The sequence below is a fragment of the Myxocyprinus asiaticus genome, chromosome 44 (assembly GCF_019703515.2).
Source record: "Myxocyprinus asiaticus isolate MX2 ecotype Aquarium Trade chromosome 44, UBuf_Myxa_2, whole genome shotgun sequence".
NCBI lineage: Eukaryota > Metazoa > Chordata > Actinopteri > Cypriniformes > Catostomidae > Myxocyprinus > Myxocyprinus asiaticus.
In genome coordinates this window covers 31104400-31127446 of record NC_059387.1, presented here as the reverse complement: position 1 = coordinate 31127446, position 23047 = coordinate 31104400, and the positions used below count along the sequence as shown (strand labels likewise).

Below are 23047 nucleotides of genomic sequence, written 5' to 3'. Positions count from 1 at the left end.
AAGGGTTCTACAGCCCTTACTTCATTGTACCGAAGAAAGGCAGTGGGTTGCGACCAATCCTGGACCTGCGAGTACTGAACTGGGCTTTGCACAGACTCCTGTCCAAGATGCTGATGCAAAAACGCATTCTAGCAAACGTCCGGCATCAAGATTGGTTACTGCCCGGAAGGACGCGTACTTCCACGTCTCGGTCTTACCACGACACAGACCCTTCCTGCGGTTTGCCTTCAAAGGCCAGGCGTACCAGTACAAGGTCCTCCCCTTCAGCCTGTCCTTGTCCCCTCGTGTCTTCGTGAAGGTCGCAGAGGCATACCTTGCCCCCGCTAAGGGAAGTGTGCGTCCACATCCTCAACTATCTCGATGACTGGCTATCTGGCTATCACTCTCGGTAGTTACACAGGGGCCTCGTGCTCTGACACCTCAGCCGACTGGGGCATCGGGTCAACTGGGAAAAGAGCAAGCTCTCCCCGGTTCAGAGCATCTCTTTTCTCGGCCTGGAGTTGGACTTAGTCTCGATGACAGCGTGCCTCACGAACAAGCGCACAGTCAGTGCTGAACTACCTGAAGGCGTTCAGATGGAGGACGGCGGTTCCACTGAAACTTTCAGAGGCTCCTGGGGCATATGGCATCCTCAGCGGTGGCCACACCACTTGGGTTGATGCATATGAGACCACTTAAGCACTGGCTTCAGACTCGAGTCCCGAGATGGGCATGGCGCCGCGGGACACATTGCGTGACCATCGCGCTGATCTGTCGCCGCCTCTTCAGCCCTTGGACCATCCTTGCATTTCTATGGGCAGGGGTTCCCCTAGAGCAGGTCTCCAGGCGCTTCGTGGTTACAACAGATGCCTCCAAGACGGGTTGGGGCACCGTATGGAACGGGCACACAGCCGCCGGCTCCTGGACTAGCCCGCGGCTGCGTTGGCACATCAACTGTCTAGAGTTGTTGGCATTACTGCTTGCCCTGTGGAGGTTTCGGCCGTTGATCCAGGGCAAGCATGTGTTGGTCCGGACGGACAACACAGCAACGGTAGCGTACATCAACCTTCAAGGCGGTCTACACTCCCGTTGCATGTCACAACTCGCCTGCCATCTCCTCCTCTGGAGTCAGCAGCGCCTCATGTCGCTATGAGCCACTCACATCCCGGGCGACCTCAACACCGCAGCGGACATGCTGTCACGTCAGGTTACCCTCAGGGGAGAGTGGAGACTCCACCCTCAGGTGGTCCAGCTGATTTGGAGTCGATTCGGTCAAGCACAGGTAGACCTGTTTGCTTCCCGGACACCCCTCGGTATAGATGCGCTGGCACACAGCTGGCCCCCTGGACTACACAAATACGTGGTTCCCCCAGTAAGCCTACTTGCACAGACCCTGTGCAAGGTCAGGGAGGACGAGGAGCAGATCATCCCAGTAGCACCCTACTGGCCCACCCAGACGAGGTTCTCAGATCTCACGCTCCTCGCGACAGCCCCTGAGGAAGGACCTTCTTTCTCAGGGACGGGGCACCATCTGGCACCCGCGACCAGACCTCTGGAATCTCCACGTCTGGCCCCTGGATGGGACGCGGAAGACCTAAGTGGCCTACCACCCGTGGTACTCAGGCTAGGGCTCCCTCTACGAGGCGCCTGTATGCCTTGAAGTGGCGTCTGTTCGCTAAGTGGTGTTCTTCCCGATGCGAAGTCCCCCAGAGATGCGCAATCGGATCAGTGCTTTCCTACCTGCAGGAGAGGCTGGAGGGGTGGCTGTCCCCCTCCACGAAGATGTATGTAGCTGCTATTTCGGCCCATCACGATGCAGTAGATGGTAAGTAGTTGGGGAAGCACGACTTGATCATCAGGATCCTGAGAGGCGCTAGGAGGTTGAATCCCTCCAGACCACGCCTCGTCCCGTTGTGCGACCTCTCTGTAGTCCTTCGGGGTCTACAGGGAGCTCATTTTGAGCCCTTGGAGTCAGCTGAGCTTAAGGCACTCTCTTTGAAGACTGTCCTCCTGACTGCGCTCACTTCCATCAAAAGGGTAGGGGACCTGCAGGCGTTCTCTGTCAGCGAATCGTGCCTGGAGTTCGGTCCGGGTTACTCTCACGTGATCCTTAGACCCCGACCTGGCTATGTGCCCAAGTTCCCACGACTCATTTTAGGGATCTGGTGGTGAACCTGCAAGCGCTGCCCCAGGAGGAGGCAGACCCAGCCTTGGTGTTGCTGTGTCTGGTGCGAGCTTTACGCATCTATTTGGATCACACGCAGAGCTTTAGAAGCTCCGCGCAGCTCTTTGTCTGCTTTGGTGGACAGCGGAAAGGAAGCGCTGTCTCCAAACGGAGGATCACCCACTGGGTCATTGATGCCATCGCGATGGCATATCAGGCTCAGGATGTGCCAACCCCTGCAGGGTTACGAGCCCACTCTACCAGGAGTGTGGCAGCCTCCTGGGCCCTGGCCAGTGGCGCCTCTTTGGTAGACATCTGCAGAGCAGCGGGCTGGGCAGCACCCAACACCTTTGCAAGGTTCTACAATCTCCGGGTTGAGCCGGTCTCGTCCTGTGTATTGGCAGGCATGAGCAGGTAAGTTCTGGGACAGCTGGCTGGGTGTACCGCTTGCGCATAGCGCCTTTCCCCTCCCTTGAGGTGAAGACGTGCGCTCTTGACTCCCAGTCGTGTTCACAGACTGTGAACCCTGGATGACTTTCCTCCTTAGCCCTCTGGCAGTTGAGTTTGCGGAGAAACTCGCTGCCGGCCCAGTATGTGCCCTAATGAGACCCTGTACTGAGGTAGGTGCTCCACATGTGCTGGTTCCCCGAAGGTGACCCCATGTGATATCTTACGCAAAATCGTTTCCCTGTCGGTAAACTGTGTCTTCCCCGGTCGCCATGTTCTGTAGAAACTCCTCCCCCTTCGGGTAGGACCTACCATGGGACTTCTCCACATGACATACTTCCGACAAGACTCGGTAAGACCATGTGATGTATTCCACACAAAATACCCCCCCCCCCCTTTTTTTGGGGCGGGGTGTGGTCTCCATGGTGTCTTCCCCTTGGGAGGGACACCCCTCGACGTAGACACTAATAGCTCCCAGTCGGTTAACAAATTCCACTCTTTTTGGGGAGAAAAGACAGGAAAAGAGGCCTCGGCTGGGCTAGCCTGTCCCTATTGTTGGGTAGTCGACTTGTTCCTGTAGGACCGTTCAACGCTCATAAGGGCATTGGGGGAGGTTACGTGATGGCCTGGTGAGCTGGCTACGAGGCATACAGCGGTCTTCCCATCACACACCGCCAGTTCACTTAACACAGTTCAGATAGTTGTGCCGTTTTGTATAGGGACCCCTAGTGTCACTACATCGACACAACGTCGAGTGAGTGACAGATAAGGAACGTCATGGTTACTTTCGTAACCTCCGTTCCCTGATGGAGAGAACGAGACATTGTGTCCCTCTTGCCACAATGCTGAACTACCCGCTGAAATGGCTGGGACCTGGTCTCGGCTCCTCAGCACAAAACCTGAATGAGTGGTTGCATACCAGCTCCTTTTATACCCGTATGTCCGGGGGAGTGGCATGCAAATTCCACTCGCCAATTCTCATTGGCCTTTTTAAAAAAAAAAAAAAAAAAAAAAGCAGAGGTGGCTCCCAAGAGTGACCCCTAGTGTCACTACATCAACACAACATCTCGTTCCTTCCATCAGGGAATGGAGGTTACGAAAGTAACCATGACATTTTGGTTAGTAAATGTCATGTTAAAAGGAAGTAAATGTCATGTTAATTAAAGTTTATTTCATTTATGCATGTCATCATTAAATTGTGTCATGTATATTATTGGTGTTATATCACCAATATGCTCTTTAGATATTGGTATCAGTACTGGCCATTGAAAAACTGATAAATAATATTTAAAATTAATGTTCATTTTATTTCAGCTATTTCAAATGTATTTTATTTGTTATCGTTTAGTATTTTATATATGCCAACCACCTGCCACCATGCTCTCTGGGTAACGTATCATTATCATCCAATAAAGAAACCCATATTGGTTGACCACTAACATGGAGATCCCTCTGAATTATCAATGATGATGTGTTTGAAAGGAGATCGAGTCTCTTTTCATGACTCTCTAGCATGTACGTTAGCCTCACGATAGCCTCTTTCAGTAATGGCACAATCATTAAGACGTAGTGCTTTTTATGTGAGAAGGAAATAAGATGTTTGTAATACAGAAAGGCATTCTAAAACGGTGCTTATTATCCAAAGCATCGCTTGGAATTGAATGGAAGTCTTTTAGTTCCATGTACACAGGGATTGAGTCATACTTTCAAATGAGTCAAAGTTTTGCTTTGCACACTGGCTGGAAATTAATGGTTTTATTAGCTGCCATTACATTTCTGTTCGATCTTTTTTGCCACATATCAAATGTCGACAATCATTAGACAATGTGATGATTGCCATTTATTGAAATTATATTATCTCTGTCTCCCTCAAAAGGCGCAAAAGTGCAAGTCTCAAGAAACATGTCCAGATTACATTTTACCAAAAATAATATTTTGCATAAAGAAAGCGAAGCCTATTTTTTTGGACAGTTATAGATTTTAGCATTGTGATTTTTGAGAAAATAAGCCTGTTTTTAGGACCGTTAAGATTGTTTGCAATATTTTCATGACAACTAAGCAAATTTTCCCCAAAAGCCTCATTAACTTAATGCATCTAGACACGTTACCTTCTAGTTTTTTGTCTTTTTTTGTAATGTCTTATAGGCAATTCTCATTAATATAGTAAATATTATTGTATTACAGTAAAAAAAAAAAAAAAAATGCAATAATTTGTTTAGTTAAATCAGCATAAGTTAAAGGCAACAAGTACAACCATGTTATATAAATACTTTGCAGTTTAAATAAGATAACTTTATTTTTTTTTTTTCACATTACAGTAATCAGTTTTTTATTGCAATAAAGTGCTTAAATAATTAATTAATTAATTGTCATGCATACAAATGTAAAACACAATGCAAAATATCTTAATGGTCCTAAAATTGGCTTTTGTTTTGTTGAAGCAAAACATAATTTCGGTGACACTTTACCATAAGGTTGTATTTGTTAATATTAGTTAACTACATAAATTAACTTGAAATAACAATGAACAATACATTTACAGCACTTAATAATCTTGGTTAATATTTATAGTATTTCAACATATACATTTTTTAATTTAAAAAGTTGTATATGTTGACATTAGTTAATGCAATATGAACTAACTTGAACTGACAATAAACAATTGTATTTTTAAATATAACATTAACCAAGATTAATAAATGCTGTAAAAAAATATTGTTCATTGTTAGTTCATGATGCCTGAGGCATTTTAATGTTAACAAATCTTGACAGGTTTCAAGAGAGATTCAACCAAAAAAAGTCCACTCCAAGGCGGTTCAACCAGGCAGATATCAGTTTGTAAGGGCGTCGCGCTGCCGTTTCGCTTTGACCTGAACAGCAGATGATCTAACAGAGACCCCCACCCCCCCATCCGACCCCTCCTCCCTGCCCTCTCTTCAACATTAGCATGGATGCTTCATTATCTCCGAACTTGTATATAACGGCAGCGGCAGCTCAGAGGGTCAGGGCTCGCTGCACGGCTCATCAGCCATCTGACAGCACTCGGCGAGAGAAACGAGGAGCGATGAGGAGAAATCATCGACACCCCCTGCTAATCCATCGCCTCTACTTAACACCACAACCTCAGGCTTGCCTTTGCCAGGACCTTAATACTTAGCAGAATAGCATGCACGGATAGCAAGAAAGGTGCATAGGCGATTTTGATGTTTTTATCAACGGATGTGCATAGTTGTTAGACCTCTGCAAAGTGAATCTGATAAATAATTGATAATTTGTACATATTTGTGCAGTTGAATAGTTTAAGTATGTAATTGTTAATTAGATTCTTGATTTTAAAGTTAAAGTGTGTATTTTCTGAACTGCTAGCGACACCAAACAGAACTATTAAGATAAACTAGATTTGTACTGTTTTCTAAGAAAGTGTGAGTGGTGTGTGCCTGTGTAAAACTTGGCCTCACAAATTGGTTATCAGGGCCCTGTTATGCAATCACTAAGGTTTTCTGTATGGTTTTTAGCATGTTGCAGTGCAGTTTCTAGGGTGTTCTGGGTGATTGCTAGGTGGTTGATTAGTGGCCTAAAAGTCAAAAAGCCCACCTCCATATTACCTTATATTATGGCATTCTGATCACTAAATATGGTGCGTTTCCATCTTTTAATGTAAGTCTGTGGGATTTCGTTGCGCATTTATCATCCGCCAGAGAAAATCGTAAGTGTGATGGATTTATAAACCTTTCCTCAACAAGCTCCACGATATAAGCTATCATTCATGTCTGTAGACACAAACGGTGTGGAACGAGTTACGTATCCAAATCTAACACTTTTGAAAAACCCCTAACCTTAATTATCAGCAATATTAATGATTACAGTTAATCAATTGTAGGATGTTTCTTCAACTTTGGCCACTTTAGCACTGTGTACTTATTGGAAGTCACAATATTTTTCACACTCACATTGCTGGACAATTTATAAAAATAAATGTACATGCATCACAGGATATGTTTTTTGTTGTTGTTGTTGTTGTCTGTTTGTATTATTCTCTGAAAGTCATGAGTTCTCCAGAGTTGTCATTTCCACTACATCTCAAATTCTGTATTGTGTCTAATGGATTTCTATGATGGAAATGACAGTGATAAAAATTACATTTTTAACGTCTTTTTGAAATAAAATGGCCAAATCCTTTGTCTAGCTAAGACTAATTTCATAGCTACCATTTTATGTAACCTAAATACACACAATTAAATAACAATTTCGCACTTTTTGCATAATTTGGCAAAATTATAGCTTGATTGGAAATGACGCCCAACAAAAGTATTTTGTTCACAAGCAATACAGTATTTACCTTGAAATTTCTTAGTTTTATTCAAGCATCACTTGTCTCATATTTCATCTCGAGCATGCTCTTCACTGTCAATTTTGTTGACAAAACTTGAAATTTCTTTTGGTGTGCTGGAAATGATGCCCCAACTGTCATAATAAAAAACAAATCACAAAAAACATTTTCACACAATAAATATTGAAATGGCTTTTGTTCACTCTTTGTTTAGGTTATCATAGTTGTAAAAAATGTATAATTTATTTAAATTAATTTTCAGAGTTTCATACTGAAAGTCTAGGTCTGGGACAAGGCTAAAACAGTAAAATCTGTACAGAAAAGGTACTCAAATGCTACAAAAAATAAATGATGAAGGTCTGGTTAAAAAGTTTCCTAGTCAGTTATAACGCAACCTTCATAAAACAAAAGGGAAAAGTTAAATCTGTTCATTTTAATAAAAAATCTACCACTGGAACATGCCCATAGTTGAAGAAACATGATTGTTTCTAAACAGGTTTCCCAAAAACTTCTACCTCATATCCCTCGTCTTCCATTGTTTAGCCCCAAACTTGTGCCATTAGTTAGGCCAGAAAACAACATGTCTGACTCCCCAACCAGACGAGCTCAAACGATGATGTTTTGACAGTTTCACAGTGTTTACATTCTTCTGAAAGCCAGCTTATGAAGGGCTTACTTAGTTGTCTCTGCCCAGCTCTGTGATTGTGTGAAAATTTGCTCTTCCGATATGCTTTTGGTAACCTTGTGCCAGTCTGGGACCTGTGTGTTCACGATTGCACTCCGTGTCACTGTCATTGTGTGTGAAGTGGCGGGAGATCTCTGCCCAGCACTCTCCTCTGATTTCCTCCACATTGTAATTGCATTATCCCCTTTTTTATGCAGAATTGTTCTCTGGGGACTAATTGATGGGAGTCATGTTTAATTCATTAATCATTAGCATCAAATTTGACAATTAGTGATGATTGTTGAATTCTTGATGGGGATGAGGCATGGTTAGGGGCTTTGTTTTTTTTTTTTTTTTTTTTTCTTCTCCATACCAGCCAAGACAGAGAATGCACAATGAAATAATTAATAACAACAGTGCATCTTTATGTGACATTATGTTTTTTTTAAGGAATAGTCCACCCAATAAGTAAAGTTCTGTAACCATTTACTCACCCTCATGTTGGTCCAAACCCGTATGACTTTATTTCTTCCATGGAACACAACAGATGTTAAACAGTATGTTAGATTAGTCACCATTCACTTTCATTGTATCTTTTTTTTTTTTTTTTTTTTTTTTTTTTTTACTGTTCACTGATCATCTCATGCACATTGCACACAAAATTGGGAAGTTAATCTAATTGGCTGATTTTACGTAAGGCGTTAGGTTGATATCGTAAGCTTCTTCATCAAGACCTAATCACTAGATTTGATGTTTGCCTTGTTAGAAGCATCAGATCTTTGAAAAATAGTTCTATTTGAAAGTGAAGTATTTTAACATTGGAAAAAAATTACACACTTCAGCTTAAATGTCAGGTTTATATCAAACTTTAAATACTTTGCTTCAGGCTGCTAGACTTACAAGGAATACCATTGATTCTCCAATAGGTTTATGAATAGATTTCATAAGCAATCTGCTTTATGACAATACACAATAATTACCTTTTCTGCAGGATACCCATATTATACGGCATTGATCTGAGTAATAGCTGCGCCTTAGTTAATTCTATCACATTTAAATGCTTAGCAAGTCATAGAGTAGATAGTCAGGGGCAATATTGTGACAGAATTAATAAAATCCTCTTTTCAACAGTACTGTGGTGATTACATATCTGTGAATAGACAAACATAAGAATGCCCTTTATGCTTTCAATTACTCAAAAATGATTACTGATTGTGTCAAGGCGTTTTTTTGTGGGGGTTTTGCCAGACGCTAAAGTAAACTGCGAAGAACAGACTCTTGTTAGCCTAATGCGTCCTAACCATTAGCGAGAGTAATAAGTGTATCAAATTCACATAATCATGTCTAATTAGTATCAGTAATTATCTTGTTGGGTGCGAGAATATTAATCTTGCGGTCCCCATAGGGGAAGGGCGTCTCTTGCAGGGAGAGAACGATCGAGCTTCAACCACACGCTGTGGAGTACTTGCTAAATTAGCATGCTTCAAATCAGCGCTGCGGAGGGAGGGGAGAGAAGGGAACGTTCGAAGAAAAGACGAAATTGCATGAAGGGAAAAACAACATAGAAAAGTTTAGTCCCACTGTGAAATACATTAGAGCCTGGTAAATAAAATATCAATGTTTTCCATGTGGTTTTTAAGTTTTGGTAGAGTTAGCGCACAGGGTTTGTGCTAAACACTAACGGATGTTTCTGTGATTTTTGCATGTGTGCAAAACTTTTAAATGGCTCTTTATTTTTGTGATGCAGTTTGAATTATGTGGAAATACTGTTTTTGTGATAAGTTTAAATGAATGCTGACGAAAAGCATTGCAAGCTGCTACCTAGCATAGGCAAAAACAAATGTTATAACCACTATACATAGATAGTTGTTTCTTTAAAGCCTCAGGGACAACTCATCAGGAATGAAATTAACAATACAGCACAAAATGAAATTTTTTAATATTCCATTTTATAAACGTTTAAGTAAGAGTATAGGCTATACTGGCATAATAAAACCAATTTGAAAATGATCTAACAGAAGAAGGCCCAAGCAATGAAGATAAAGAAGAAAAAAAAAGCACTTTTAAAATGAACTACAAAAAACCCAAGCTTAAAACATTTTATAACACTGAATGGTAGCTTATTAAGAAGATTATTGGATCCAACACAGTACCGAAATTGTTAATTGCACAAAAGTAATCAAAAATGCCCTTAAAAGAAACCTTAAAATGTATTAATAAAGTGGTTTTCAGGCATGTTACACAACCTGTCAATGTTGGCATGTGCATAATTTGGCTAGCTTTTACCAATAAAAATTTATTTACGCTAATACACCATTTGACTGGATGTGTAACCGGTCCTGCTCGATCTGCTCCGAGCGGGATGTGAACCGGTATCTCTGGCATGGGAGGCGGGCGCGCTAACGATGAGGCTGAAGGCTACAGCTTCTCGTGTCAGTCGCTAGTGCACCTCTTGAAGCCAGAGGAGTGAGGTTTTACACATACCGCACAGCTATCACCTACAGCTGGCTACTGTTTCAGATGCACAGTGTTTAACATCAGCAGCAAAGGATATAGGAAGCATTTTTGCCTCCCTTCTAAACATTGATAATCCTATTTAACTGTGCACGACTATATGGTCAGTTTTTTTTTTTGTTTGTTTGTTTGTTTTTTTTTTTTGCATTTAGCATTGTTTTTTTAGGCAACCATCAACCTATTTTTGAGTGGCGACCCACTGAACGGTTTAGATCACGTAAAATAACCAAGTTTTTACACTAGAAACAATTACACAAAGTGAGCTAGACTCCTAAAAGTCTTTTTTTTTACTGTTATAAAGGCATTTAAATATTAGCCTTCATTTTTCAAGCCAGTAGGCTGTTTTTCAGGAACAGGAGGAGAGGACCCCATGCCATACGGCCAGGCCCGTGAATTAGCAAGCGGCATGGGACGTTCACTTATTGGAGCCAGGGAGGGCCATCAGCACAGCCGTCACCGCCGGGAGAGATGGATGTGTCAGGCAGAGAGTGGGGGAGAGCTAATTACCGTTCCGAGTGTGTCTTGTTAATTAAGGGCTAATTAGTTGCAGAAACGGAGAGGAAGTGCAGTACAGAGAGTGGAGCGAGGCACTGACTGCATGTAGCACGAAGAGTATAATGCATAAAGATACACAAAATGTTTACCATACACATAGCACAAATTCATTAGTACCGCCCACTGATTATTATTTTATGGTTCTCATTGTGTCTACAGCAGGACAGCTGTTCTGAGTCTGACTGATTTTTGGGTGCATGTCTTAGGACTGTCACTTACGAAAGAAAGTAACATGGTATTATCATGTATTTTCTTTTTTAAATGTAGAATGGTATTTTTTATGACTTATAATTTATAACATGATTTATAATAAAATATGTTGATTAACTGTGGTGTTTTGGCAGAAACTATGGTTACCATGATGAATTATAATTATGTTGGTTTGATAAAGCCAACATACTGTTCCCTATCTGTCACTTACTCGACGTTGTGTCGATGTAGTGACACTAGGGGTCACTCTTGGGAGCCCCAAACACAACAAAAGGCCAGTGAGAATTGGCGAGTGGAATTTGCATGCCACTCCCCCGGACATACGGGTATAAAAGGAGCTGGTATGCAACCACACATTCAGATTTTCTCTTTGGAGCCGAGCGGTTCTATTCATTGAAGGTGAATTCATTCACCTCATCTGCTGGATTCTACGGCGCATTTCAGCGTCTTCTCCCCCTCTGCACCCGTGGAGTGCAGAGAACACCCTGGGCGCTTCGGCAGAAACAACGGAAAGAGTATATTCTAAAAAAAAGAGTATATATTCTTTCTAAAAGAGCGGCACACACGGAGCGTCTTTTTAAAGATGTGTTGCGGTCGATATCTCTCCACTTCTGACGGCCACGATCGCTGTCTTACGTGTATCTGCACTGCCCACGCGGAGACATCGTTCGTGGATGGGTCTTGTCCTCACTGCGAGAATATGACCATGGCAACGTTGCGGTCGCGGCTTGCATTTGTAAGAAAGCAAGCCACCCCAGCAGCTCCCCGCCTTGGTCCTTCTACCTACGGGTATGAGGCCGTGCCGGTTAGCACTGGGGGCGATTTGGGGACCTCAATGGGACCACCTCCGCTGGGTATCCCCCCACGGACCTCCCATTCCCCAGCACACACGCTTGCTCCGGTCAGGCTCTCGCACGAGATCTCCGGCTCGTCTCAGGGTGAGTTCGACATCTCGTTCGGAGCCCGGGAAGAAGACAAGTTATCGAGCGCAGCATCGGAGAGCGCTCGTCCAGTTGGACGCAGAGGCTTCGACTGGGCTTCCTCCTTCGGGAGTGGTCGCCCGGTCCCAGACTGATGCGAAAATGTCGGACATGCTTTCCCGGGCGGCCGCGAGCATCAGGCTAGAGTGGAACCCTTCACTCTCCCCTGAACTCTCGTGGCTCGACGATTGGTTCCTGGGCTTGGGGCGCCGCCCACGGCCACGCCCCACCCTTTTCCTTTCTTCCCAGAAGTGCGTGAGGAGCTGACAAGATCGTAGGAGGCACCTTTTACTGCCCGGTCCCGGTCTTTCAGCTCCCCCGCTCTTGCTACCCTCGATGGCGGAGCGGCCAGGGGGTATTCGGTGATCCCCCAGGTGGATAAGGCGTTTGCGGTGCACTTGTGTCCACAGAGCGCTGCCACCTGGCATGGGTGCCCGAAACTCCCGTCCAGGGCCTGTAGGTTTACATCATCACTGACGACTGTGGCCTGCGGTGCCACTGGACAAGCCGCCTCCGCCCTGCACACCATGGCTCTCCTGGAAGTACACCAATCCAAGGCGCTAAAAGAACTGCACAAGGGAAGTTCTGACCCGGGATTGATGCAGGAACTGCGCTCGGCGACCGACCTCATTCTCCGGGCGACGAAGGTCACGGCGCGGTCTCTTGGGCAGGCGATGTCCACCCTGGTGGTCCAGGAGCGCCACTTTTGGCACAACTTGGTTGAGATGTGCGAGGCTGACAAGGCACGGTTCCTTGACGCCCCCATTTCCCAGATTGGCCTATTCGGCGACACCGTCGAGGACTTTGCCCAGCAGTTCTCGGCGGTGAAGCAGCAGACGGAGGCCATACAGCACATCCTGGCCCTGCGCAGCTTAAGACCCCGCACCCCGTCTGCTCATCGCTAAGGGCGTACTACAACATCGGCTCCATCGCAGTTTGCCCCCATGGCCCGGCCCCCGGCGTGGAGCCCAGCGCAGGAAGCAGACGCCACCCGTCTCACAACCGGCTGCCAAGAACCCGAGGAAGGCTTCGAAGCGCCCCTGAGACGGGCGACTCAGGGGCAAGGAGACCGCTTCTCCGGAGCTGGTGAGCAGACCACTCCATCCCCTGGTGGAGGGCCAGGAGGAGAATCTTTTGTTTAGTTTTAATTTAATTTCGCTGCATGTCCAAGAGGCTGCGTTACCCAAAAATTTAACAAAAGAGCGGTTTCCTTGTTCCCTGGGTCACATGTTTGGTGTGCACCACCGTCGTAACGACCACCGTCCACCATCCCATCTTTGCAGGTTTGGCACCCCAGCGGCGGTCCCTCCGCCCCTGTGCGCCCAGCTGTGGCACAAACATGCCCACACGGTATTGGGTGTGGTGGACAACAGGGACGAGACTCATCCTCCTCCCCCCTCCTCGGCCAATCTTATGGTGGACGGCAGGAGCCGGGTAAGTGCTTCGATGTCCCTGGACTCAGCACGGCCGTGGGGCTCAAATCCCCTCGATGTGGCACTTTGAGCTCTGCTCTGCCACAAGGCCCCACCCACTGGTACGTTTGGATGCGTGGCTCGCGCTTTCCAACCCGTCGCGGTGGCTGACCCGGACCATCCGATTCGGCTACGCGATTCAGTTCGCCAGGTGTCCGCCCAGGTTCATCGGTGTACGCTTCACCTCGGTGAAGGGCGAGAACGCTGCTACCTTGCATGCGAAGATCGCTACCCTTCTGCACAAGGGCGCGATAGAGCCTGTCCCTCCAGCCGAGATGAAGAAAGGGTTCTACAGCACTTACTTCATCGTACCGAAGAAAGGCGGTGGGTTGCGACCAATCCTGGACCTGCGAGTACTAAACTGGGCTTTGCACAGACTCCCGTTCAAGATGCTGATTCTAGAACACATTCTAGCGAGCGTCCGGCATCAAGATTGGTTTGCGGCGGTAGACCTGAAGGATGCGTACTTTCACGTCTCGGTCTTGCCTCGACAGAGACTCTTCCTGCGGTTTGCCTTCGAAGGCCAGGCGTATCAGTACAAGGTCCTCCCCTTCAGCCTGTCCCTGTCCCCTAGTGTCTTCACGAAGGTCACAGAGGCTGCCCTTGCCCCGCTAAAGTGGGCGTCTGCATCCTCAACTATCTCAACGACTGGCTAATCCTAGCTCACTCTCGAGAGATGCTGTGCGCACACAGGGACCTCGTGCTATGGCACCTCAGCCGACTGGGGCTTCAGGTCAACTGGAATGTCTCAATGACAGCGCGCCTCACGAACGAGCGTGCACAGTCGGTGCTGAACTGTCTGAAACTTTTTCAGAGGATCCTGGGGCATATGGCATCCTCAGCCGGGTTGATGGATATGAGACCGCTTCAGCATTGGCTTCAGACTCAAGTCCCAAGATGGGCATGGCGCCGTGGGACACATTGCATGGCAATCACGCCGATCTGTCGCCGCCTCTTCAGTCCTTTGACTGACCTTGCATTTTTTCTGGCAGGGGTTCCCCTAGAGCAGGTCTCCAGGCACTTCGTGGTTACAACAGATGCCTCCAAAGACGGGCTGGGGTGCCGTATGCAACGGGCACACAGCCGCCGGCTCCTGGACTGGCCCACAGCTGCGTTGGCACATCAACTGCCTAGAGTTGTTGGCAGTACTGCTTGCCCTGCGGAGGTTTCGGCCATTAATCCAGGGCAAGCACGTGTAGGTCTGGACAGACAACATAGCATCGGTAGCGTACACCAACTGCCAAGGCTGTCTATGCTCCCATTGCATCTCACAACTCACCCGCCGTCTCCTCCTCTGGAGTCAGCTGCACCTCAAGTCGCTATGAGCCACTCATATCCCGGGCAACCTCAACACCGCAGCGGACGCGCTGTCACATCAGGTTACCCTCAGGGGAAAGTGGAGCCTCCACCCTCAGGTGGTCCAGCTGATTTGGAGTCAATTCGGTCGAGCACAGGTAGACCTGTTTGCTTCCCGGGAATCCTCTCACTGCCTGTTTTGGTTCGCCCTGACCGAGGCACCCCTCGGTATAGATGCGCTGGCACACAGCTGGCCCCCTGGACTATGCAAATACACGGTTTCCCCAGTGAGCCTACTTGCACAGACCCTGTGCAAGGTCAGGGAGGACAAGGAGCAGATCATCCTAGTAGCACCCTACTGGCCCACCCAGACGTGGTTCTTGGATCTCACACTCCTCGTGATCACTCAGGCTAGGGCTCCCTCTACGAGGCGCCTGTATGCCTTGAAGTGGCATCTGTTCGCTAAGTGGTGTTCTTCCCGACGTGAAGACCCCCAGAGATGCGCAGTCAGATCAGTGCTTTCCTTCCTGCAGGAGAGGCTGGAGGGGCGGCTGTCCCCCTCCACCCTGAAGGTGTATGTAGCCACTATTTCGGCGCATCACGATGCAGTAAATGGTAAGTATTTGGGGAAGCATGACTTGATCATCAGGTTTCTGAGAGGCGCTAGGAGGTTGAATCCCTCCAGACCGCGCCTCGTCCCCTCATTTGACCTCTCCGTAGTCCTTCGGGGTCTACATGGAGCTCCCTTTGAGCACTTGGAGTCAGCTGAGCTTAAGGCACTCGCTTTGAAGACTGCCCTCCTGACTGTGCTCACTTCCATCAAAAGGATAGGGGACCTGCAGGCGTTCTCTGTCAGCGAATCATGCCTGGAGTTCGGTCCAGGTTACTCTCACTTGATCCTGAGACCCTGACCGGGCTATGTGCCCAAGGATCCCACGACTCCTTTTAGGGATCAGGTGGTGAACCTGCAAGCGCTGCCCCAGGAGGAGGCAGACCCAGCCTTGGCATTGCTGTGTCCGGTGCGAGCTTTACCCATCTATTTGGATCGCACGCAGAGCCTTAGAAGCTCCGAGCAGCTCTTTGTTTGCTTTAGTGGACAGCAGAAAGGAAGCGCTGTCTCCAAACAGAGGATCGCCCACTGGGTCATCGACGACATCACAATAGCATATCAGGCTCAGGACGTACCACCCCTTGCAGGGTTATGAGCCCACTCCAAAAGGAGTGTGGGCCCTGGCCAGTTGCGCCTCTCTGGCAGACATCTGCCGGTCGCTATGCTCTGTAGAAACTCCTCCCCCTTTGGGTAGGACCTACCATGGGACCTCTCCACATGACATACTTCCAAAAAGACTCGGTAAGACCATATGATGTATTCCACTCAAAATACCCCCCCCCCCCCCCCTTTTTTTGGGCGGGGTGTGGTCTCCGCAGTGTCTTCCCCTTGGGAGGGACACCCCCCTACGCAGACACTTATGGCCCCCAGTCAGTTAACAAATTCCACTCTTTTTGGAAAGAAAAGAGAGAGAAAAGAGGCCTTGGCTGGGCTAGCATGTCCCTATAGTTGGGCAGTCGACTTGTTCCTGATGGACCGTTCAACGCTCATAAGAGCATTGTGGGAGGTTATGTGACGGCCTGGTGCACTGGCTACGAGGCACATAGTCTGTCTGTCACACACCGCCAGTTCACGTAACACAGTTCAGCTATTTGTGGCATTTTGTATAGGGACCCCTAGTGTCACTACATCAACACAATGTCGAGTAAGTGACAGATAGGGAACGTCCGGGTTACTTTCATAACTTCCGTTCCCTGATGGAGGGAACGAGACATTGTGTCCCTCTTGCCACAATGCTGAACTACCCGCTGAAATGGCCAGAACCTGGTCTCGGCTCCTCAGCACAAAACCTGAATGAGTGGTTGCATACCAGCTCCTTTTATACCCGGATGTCCGGGGGAGTGGCATGCAAATTCCACTTGCCAATTCTTTTTGGCCTTTTTTCAAAATAGCAGAGGTGTTTGGGGCTCCCAAGAGTGACCCCTAGTGTCACTACATCGACACGACATCTCGTTCCCTCCATCAGGGAACGTAGGTTACGAAAGTAACCAGGACGTTATTCTACAGATGTGGTTCAGGGTTTTTTCTAAAATCCCTAAACCAAGACCAAAATGGTCAATTGTAACTCCTCCAAGAGCTTTCAAGCTACATCCATCAAATTTGGCAAAGACCTTCAGACTGTTTTGACTCGGGTTGCGATGTCTTTTCTAACTTGCCAGACTTATGGATTTCCCGTAACGGACTATCAAAATTCCCATAGACTTAACATTTATGGAATGTTCAAATGGAATGTTCTATCTAACGACACTCGAATAACTTGCTAGAACACCATAGAAATACCAAGCAACCAGTCAGAACACACTAGTAACCAGCCATAACACCCTAGCAACCTACTAGAACACCCTAGCAACCAACCAAATCACCCTATTAGTTAGCTAGAACAGCCTAGCAACACGTAGCAACTAGCAACCAGAAAAAACACCTTAGCAACCACTAGGTGTCTGTGTGTGTCTGTCTGTCTGACTGTAAAGCCTGTATAACCTTTAAACTTCTAACTATTTAAAACAAGGCCTTGTCAAGCTAACATCAACATTTTCTAACATCAAACTTTACTTCTGTAGTTTTAATATGATTTGTCAGAAAATGTAATGTGTAACTGTTATTTTGGCATAAACTATGCTTACCATGTTGATTTTTTGCAAGGGAGTAGCTGTCTGTTGCACGTGTCAGTGGTTGATCAGTTCTCTTATCAAGATCAAGTACTCTTGAGTAACATATAAATGCCTTAGTGCAGGGGTGTCAAACTCAGTTCCTGGAGGGCCGCAGCCCTACAGAGTTTAGTTCCAGCCCTGCTCTAAAATGCCTCCTTGTAATCTTCAAGCACTCTAAAGACCTTTATTAGCTGCTTCAGGTGTGTTTAATTAAGGTTGGAGCTAAACTCTGCTGGACTATGGCCCTCCAGGAACCGAGTTTGACACCCCTGCCTTAGTGCATAATATGGTAGTGATTCAGTACCATGGTATCAAGTGTTCCACTTAAATACTGGAAAATATCAGGAAATGACAAAAGCTAGAAGCCAACCCACGTTTCCCGTCTAAGCGCAAAGTGGCAGAGCTCTAACTGCAAGGCTCCGACAGTTCTTTGTACTTGCCCTGTATCTCAAACTACCAGCAAAATAACTGAGCAGCACTATAAAATGTGATTTTAACCTCTCTCTCATTTTTGCTTTGCAGGCACTCCTCACTCTAACAGCAGCATTTCCCTACAGTCCGGGGGCTCGGTGGCCGGTGTGGCTTTAGGGAACAGTAAAGAGGGAATGCACCAGCGCTCGTTCTCAGTGTCCAGTGCAGAACAGTGGAGTGAAGCAGTTATCAGTACCACAGCAGGTCAGGAGCTCCTCAGAAAACCTCAGTTTATCTCTCTCAAAATGTTGCTCTCTCTTGTGTCTACTTCCTTTTTCTTTTTATCAATCTCTCCATCTTTTTGCTGTCTAATTAGTTTCTTTTTCAAAACTGTTGATGTTTAAAAAAAAGGCTAATCGTACAATCATATTATAAACCCAGACAGAGTTCTAAATGTGAACTTGCACTGCATAAAAAGTATTTTACAACACCTGAGTTAGTGCTGTGACATAGTAGTCTATGGGCTGCTTCTGTTATATGTAATTACATTTCTTGACATATTTTGACAGTTCAATATGATCAATTTAGTTAAAAGCCAATATTTGTGGTCAACAGCTTTATACTCATGTACGTCAGTTACTATATGTCAATTTACTGGTGCAGCCCTTACTTAATTTACCATGGTAATTGTATCGTCCACTAAAATACCATAGTTACTAGTGTCGGGTTCGAGACCGAGCCTTTAAACAATCGAGTCCGAGTGGAGTCCGAGTCCATAATAGTCAGAGTCCGAATGAATCTGTTCATGAAGCTGAATTCAAATTGTAACCGTAAATTCAACATCAATATTTTAAGCTTATTTTAACTTTCACAATTAAGAAAACACAATTGTCAATATAAATGTAACAAAAACACATTTATATTTTATGATTAATTTCCTGCTGAACAAACTTCAAAGTGGTTTCAGAATGAAAGCATATGCTTTAGGTGTATGAAGACAAAACTGTCCTTCAACACACTTCTTATTGCATTCTGATGACATTTCATTTATTTGTTGCTTTTTCCCCTCCACTCAAACATAGACTAAAAAAGGTGAAAGCTGCGTTAGTCATTAAAAGTTATTAGTTATTATTGTTTCGAATTTTAATTTAGTTTTTTATTTCTACTACTTTTTCAGTTTGTCCTTTCAATTTAATTTAGTTTTATCTAAAATGATCCCTATCTAAGACATAATATATACTGAGATTTCTTTTTTGTCTCTATCTGCCGACTGGTTTGGGAAAATAATGAGTCAACACAGTAGTAATTAGCACTCGCTGAGAAGTTACATGACTGACAGGACGACATAGAGCGTGAGCGCTAAGCGCATGACGTCATTGCCATGGTAACCAGATACACTTCAGCTGATTTGCTGAAGACTAGAATGAATGTATCATCAAATCAATGGGTGACGCATCAAAATGTATTTTCTTCCCTGCAAACAATACCAGAGACAATATCGAGAAGGACAATGGGGAAATTTAATTTAAGAAGAAAAAATCAGTGACCCTACCAAAAACCGGGACTGTCCTGTGTAACAAACTGGGACGGCTGGTCACCCAATCTATAATTAAATTATAAACAAAATATTTCACTGCCCAAAATAACTTCATATTTCATTGTGCATTTTATTGTGGAAAAAACTGTAAAAGAACATATTTCAAGCAGCTCGTCAATGCTTTTAAAATAGAAAAACAATAAATAGGTGCCGTTTTTCTGTTTTTCAGAGTGGCAGTCTGCTTGAGCAATAACAATTTTTATTTAAAACTATTTAAAAAGTATTTAAAAGTTAGTTAATTCATCAAGGACCAGTTTATGTTGACAACACTGCGTGGACAACAAGAGACTACAAATGCCTGCATGTGTGGATATATTACGCCTCAAAAGACTTACTAGCCCAATATTAATAATATTTTTCTGAATATTTATTTTTATATGTTGTTTTAGTAAACTGCGAGAGACATGATGTGGGTGACTTGACTTAATTAAGTTCTTAACCACAACAAAACCGCGATGCGAGCACCATCTTGGCTGAACTGCGCATGCAATTTTACCAGCTGTCAGGTCCCATGCTGTGCGAAACTGCCTTGTAGTTTCTTGTACATTGGCTACATACCTGTCTTTATGTTTTTGTTGTGCCAGCCACCTCGGGAATAGATGTTATACAGCAGTCTCCATAGTAACATTAAAGCATATTGGTTGACTGAGTGTGCCATTCTGCAGGTGTGTTTGCTCAACACGGTGAAACAAACTCTGGCTATGTCTACGACATCAGGGGGTGCTACAACTGCTTGCAGACAGAGTGTCCATTTATTTCTGTTTCGTTATTTGTATTTATTTGTTCATTGTATCACAAATCAAATGCCATGGACTCGGCTGGACTCTGAAAAAATCCAGAGTCCCAACGGCTCGAGTCTGAGTCAAGTCCGAGTAAAAATGCATCTGAGTCCATGACAAGTCCAAATCCATTAAAACTGGACTCATGACTCGGACTCGAGTACCCCAACTCTAATAGTTACAGCAGTAATACTGTGGTAACTTAGAGTTTTCCACCACTGTCATCAAAAAAGTGTTCAAATGACAGATTCTGAATGCCTCCAAGAAGGAGATCTGGTAACACTTTACAATTGCATTTGTTAAGTTAACATAACTAGCAATGAATATTAATCTTAGTTAATGTTAATTTTAACATATACTGACACATTGTTTACCATTAAAGAGCACCTATTATGGTTTTTAAACGTGCCTAATTTAGTTTTAAAGGTCTCATACAATAGATTTACATGCATCCAAGGTCAAAAAACACTTTAATTTGCTCATAATTTAAATTGCAGCATTACCTTTTTTTCCCCAGTGTCAAAAACGACTCGTTCAATGATCCGTTCTAAAGGATTCATTCTAAACTCCTCCTTTCAAAGAGCTTACTCTGCTCTGATTGGTCAGATGTCCCAGTCTGTTGTGATTGGTCTACCGCTTAGTGTAGTGTTTGAGGGCGGGTCAAAGCTGTTCGCGAGCAGAGGCGGGTTTTTTGTTACCAAATTACGTAGGTTAGTACAGGAAGTAAGTCTGGAATTACTAACGACTCATTTCAGGTGTTCAGAATCGGTTCTTTCTTTTGGGAGTCAATAACTCCATTTGCCATGCACTTTGATTTTTGAAACTTTACAGACTTTTTTAGATTCACAAACAGCTATATAACATTACGTGAAAGGTAATATTTGAAAAACCATAATAGGTGCTCTTTAAAAGTTGTATATGTCAGCATTAGTTGATGCATTATGAACTAGCATGAACTAACAAGGAACAGTTGTATATTTACATTATATGAACGTTAGCCAAGATTAATAAATGCTGTTAAGAATTACTGTTCATGTTTAGTTCATGATAACGAATGTGAACAAATTGAACCTTATTGTAAAGTTATATGATTTTACAGTAGAAACAATAGATGTTGTTGAAACTGTGGCATTTTGCTGAAAAATATGGTTTTTGGCATAAACCTTTGTGAGGGAACTGTCATTTCCGTAGTTGTTTGTTGCCTGTGTAAGTGGTTGTGCTGCTAAATAGCTAATCAGGATTATTCAGTAATCGTGGCTTTGATCGCAACTCTGTAACTGCAGGACATACCATAGTTTCCACCAAACAACTGTACTGTTGTTATGACATACCATGTTACTACTACTTGGTATTAGCCAACACTGTTATTAAAATTGAAAAATTAAACAAAATGACAGTACGATTCTGAAAACTTAAACTGTTTAAAGGAGATCCTAAATTAAATTATTGGGATTTTACCATAATAACTAGTAACTATGGTGATTTGTTGAAAACTATATTTACAATGGTACATTTTTGTATGGGCAATATAAAATTCAGTAACTATGTGTTGTGTGCTGCTAACAAGCTAATCGCTAATCAGGACAAATAGTTAGCTGTTTTTATCACAAATGGTAGCACAAAAGTTATCATGGTATGTTAGTGAAAAATGTAAGCAAATGAATTATTATTTTGCCATAATAACTATGGTATTTTGCCAAAAACTATTGTTACCATAGCAATTTTTAAAAGATAACTGTGAAGTCAGTAGCTGTTTGTTGCATGTATCAGTGGTTGTGCTGTTAACAAGCTAATTGCTAATCAGGATAATTCAGTAATTGTGGCTTTGATTACCACCACCCAGGGCAACAGTGCCCCCCAAATAGTCTCTCCACCTCACCCATCCACTCTCTCTTTCTCTCTCTCTCCTCATCCTGTCAATGCACTTGAGTGAAGTCAAATAATATATTTGCCGGGTGTAACAACGCAACATTTTTTTCTCCCGTCTTCACGATTTCTTTTTCTTTTTTTTTTTTTTCATGTTGGAAAATGAATGCTTTACAGGGACAACATTCATCATTGGTTATTTCCTTCTCTTTGTCGGCTGGCAGTAAAAAAGCACTTAAATGCACATCAACAGAATAACAGTCATTTCCATGCATGTTTGCGCACTCGTTGTTCTCATTAGCGACTGCGCTGTTCCCAACCAAACCCCCCTCTCGCCCTCTCCCTTTCTGTCTCTCGCTCTCTCTTTCTCTCCCCCCCCCCACTTCTGTTAGGGTCCCAGGGGCCCCAGTAGTTTAAAGAGCGCTCTTTACGAGCCAAATGGAGGCCCCGTCGTGTCACAGACAGAACTCGACGCCGCGCGACACTCGCCCTTCTCTGCTCGTCTCTGCTCATCTCTGCTTGTCGAACAATCAATTTCAGCCCTGCTCCGCCATCGCCCCCCCGTCTACACCCATCAGCTCCACATCCTAAAGTAGAATTACTCAAAGCGGCCGTAGTCTCTGAAATGAGCTGTGTGTGTGTGAGTGTGTGTTTGTGTGACAAAGCACTTCATTAGGCCCTGGTGTAAAATAGTTATTGTCACACACACAAGCACATATACTAAGAGTTTTAGCTGTATCAGGATTTGGTAAATGCATTTTCTCTACGACCTGTTACAATCAGCCTCTCGGTTCTTGCATTTCATGAGAGTATTATAGCTTTAAAGGTCATAACAGAGAGAAGAGTTTTATATCAACGGTCTTGGGAAAGTGCTCAAGTGTCATAGTAAAGCTAGTAGTGTGCAAACCTAATTTATTGTTGCATAGATTTCAAAGATTTACTTCAGCTAATTTAAAATGAAATTAATTTTTCTGTTGACATCACCAAGTCTCCTTAGTATTAATCAGTTAGTAAGCAAGTTAG

The 23047-nt window shown here is 44.6% G+C and overlaps 1 protein-coding gene across 2 annotated transcripts in view; it reads left to right on the top strand.

Moving 5' to 3' along the window:
• The window catches only part of agap3 (ArfGAP with GTPase domain, ankyrin repeat and PH domain 3), a 224973-nt gene that overhangs the window by 151854 nt on the left and 50072 nt on the right, over positions 1 to 23047 (top strand). For both annotated transcript variants that reach the window (XM_051686602.1, XM_051686601.1), the window contains exon 12: positions 17894 to 18046. In XM_051686602.1, coding sequence (XP_051542562.1) covers positions 17894 to 18046 — 153 coding nt within the window. The remainder of the gene's footprint in view (positions 1 to 17893; positions 18047 to 23047) is intronic.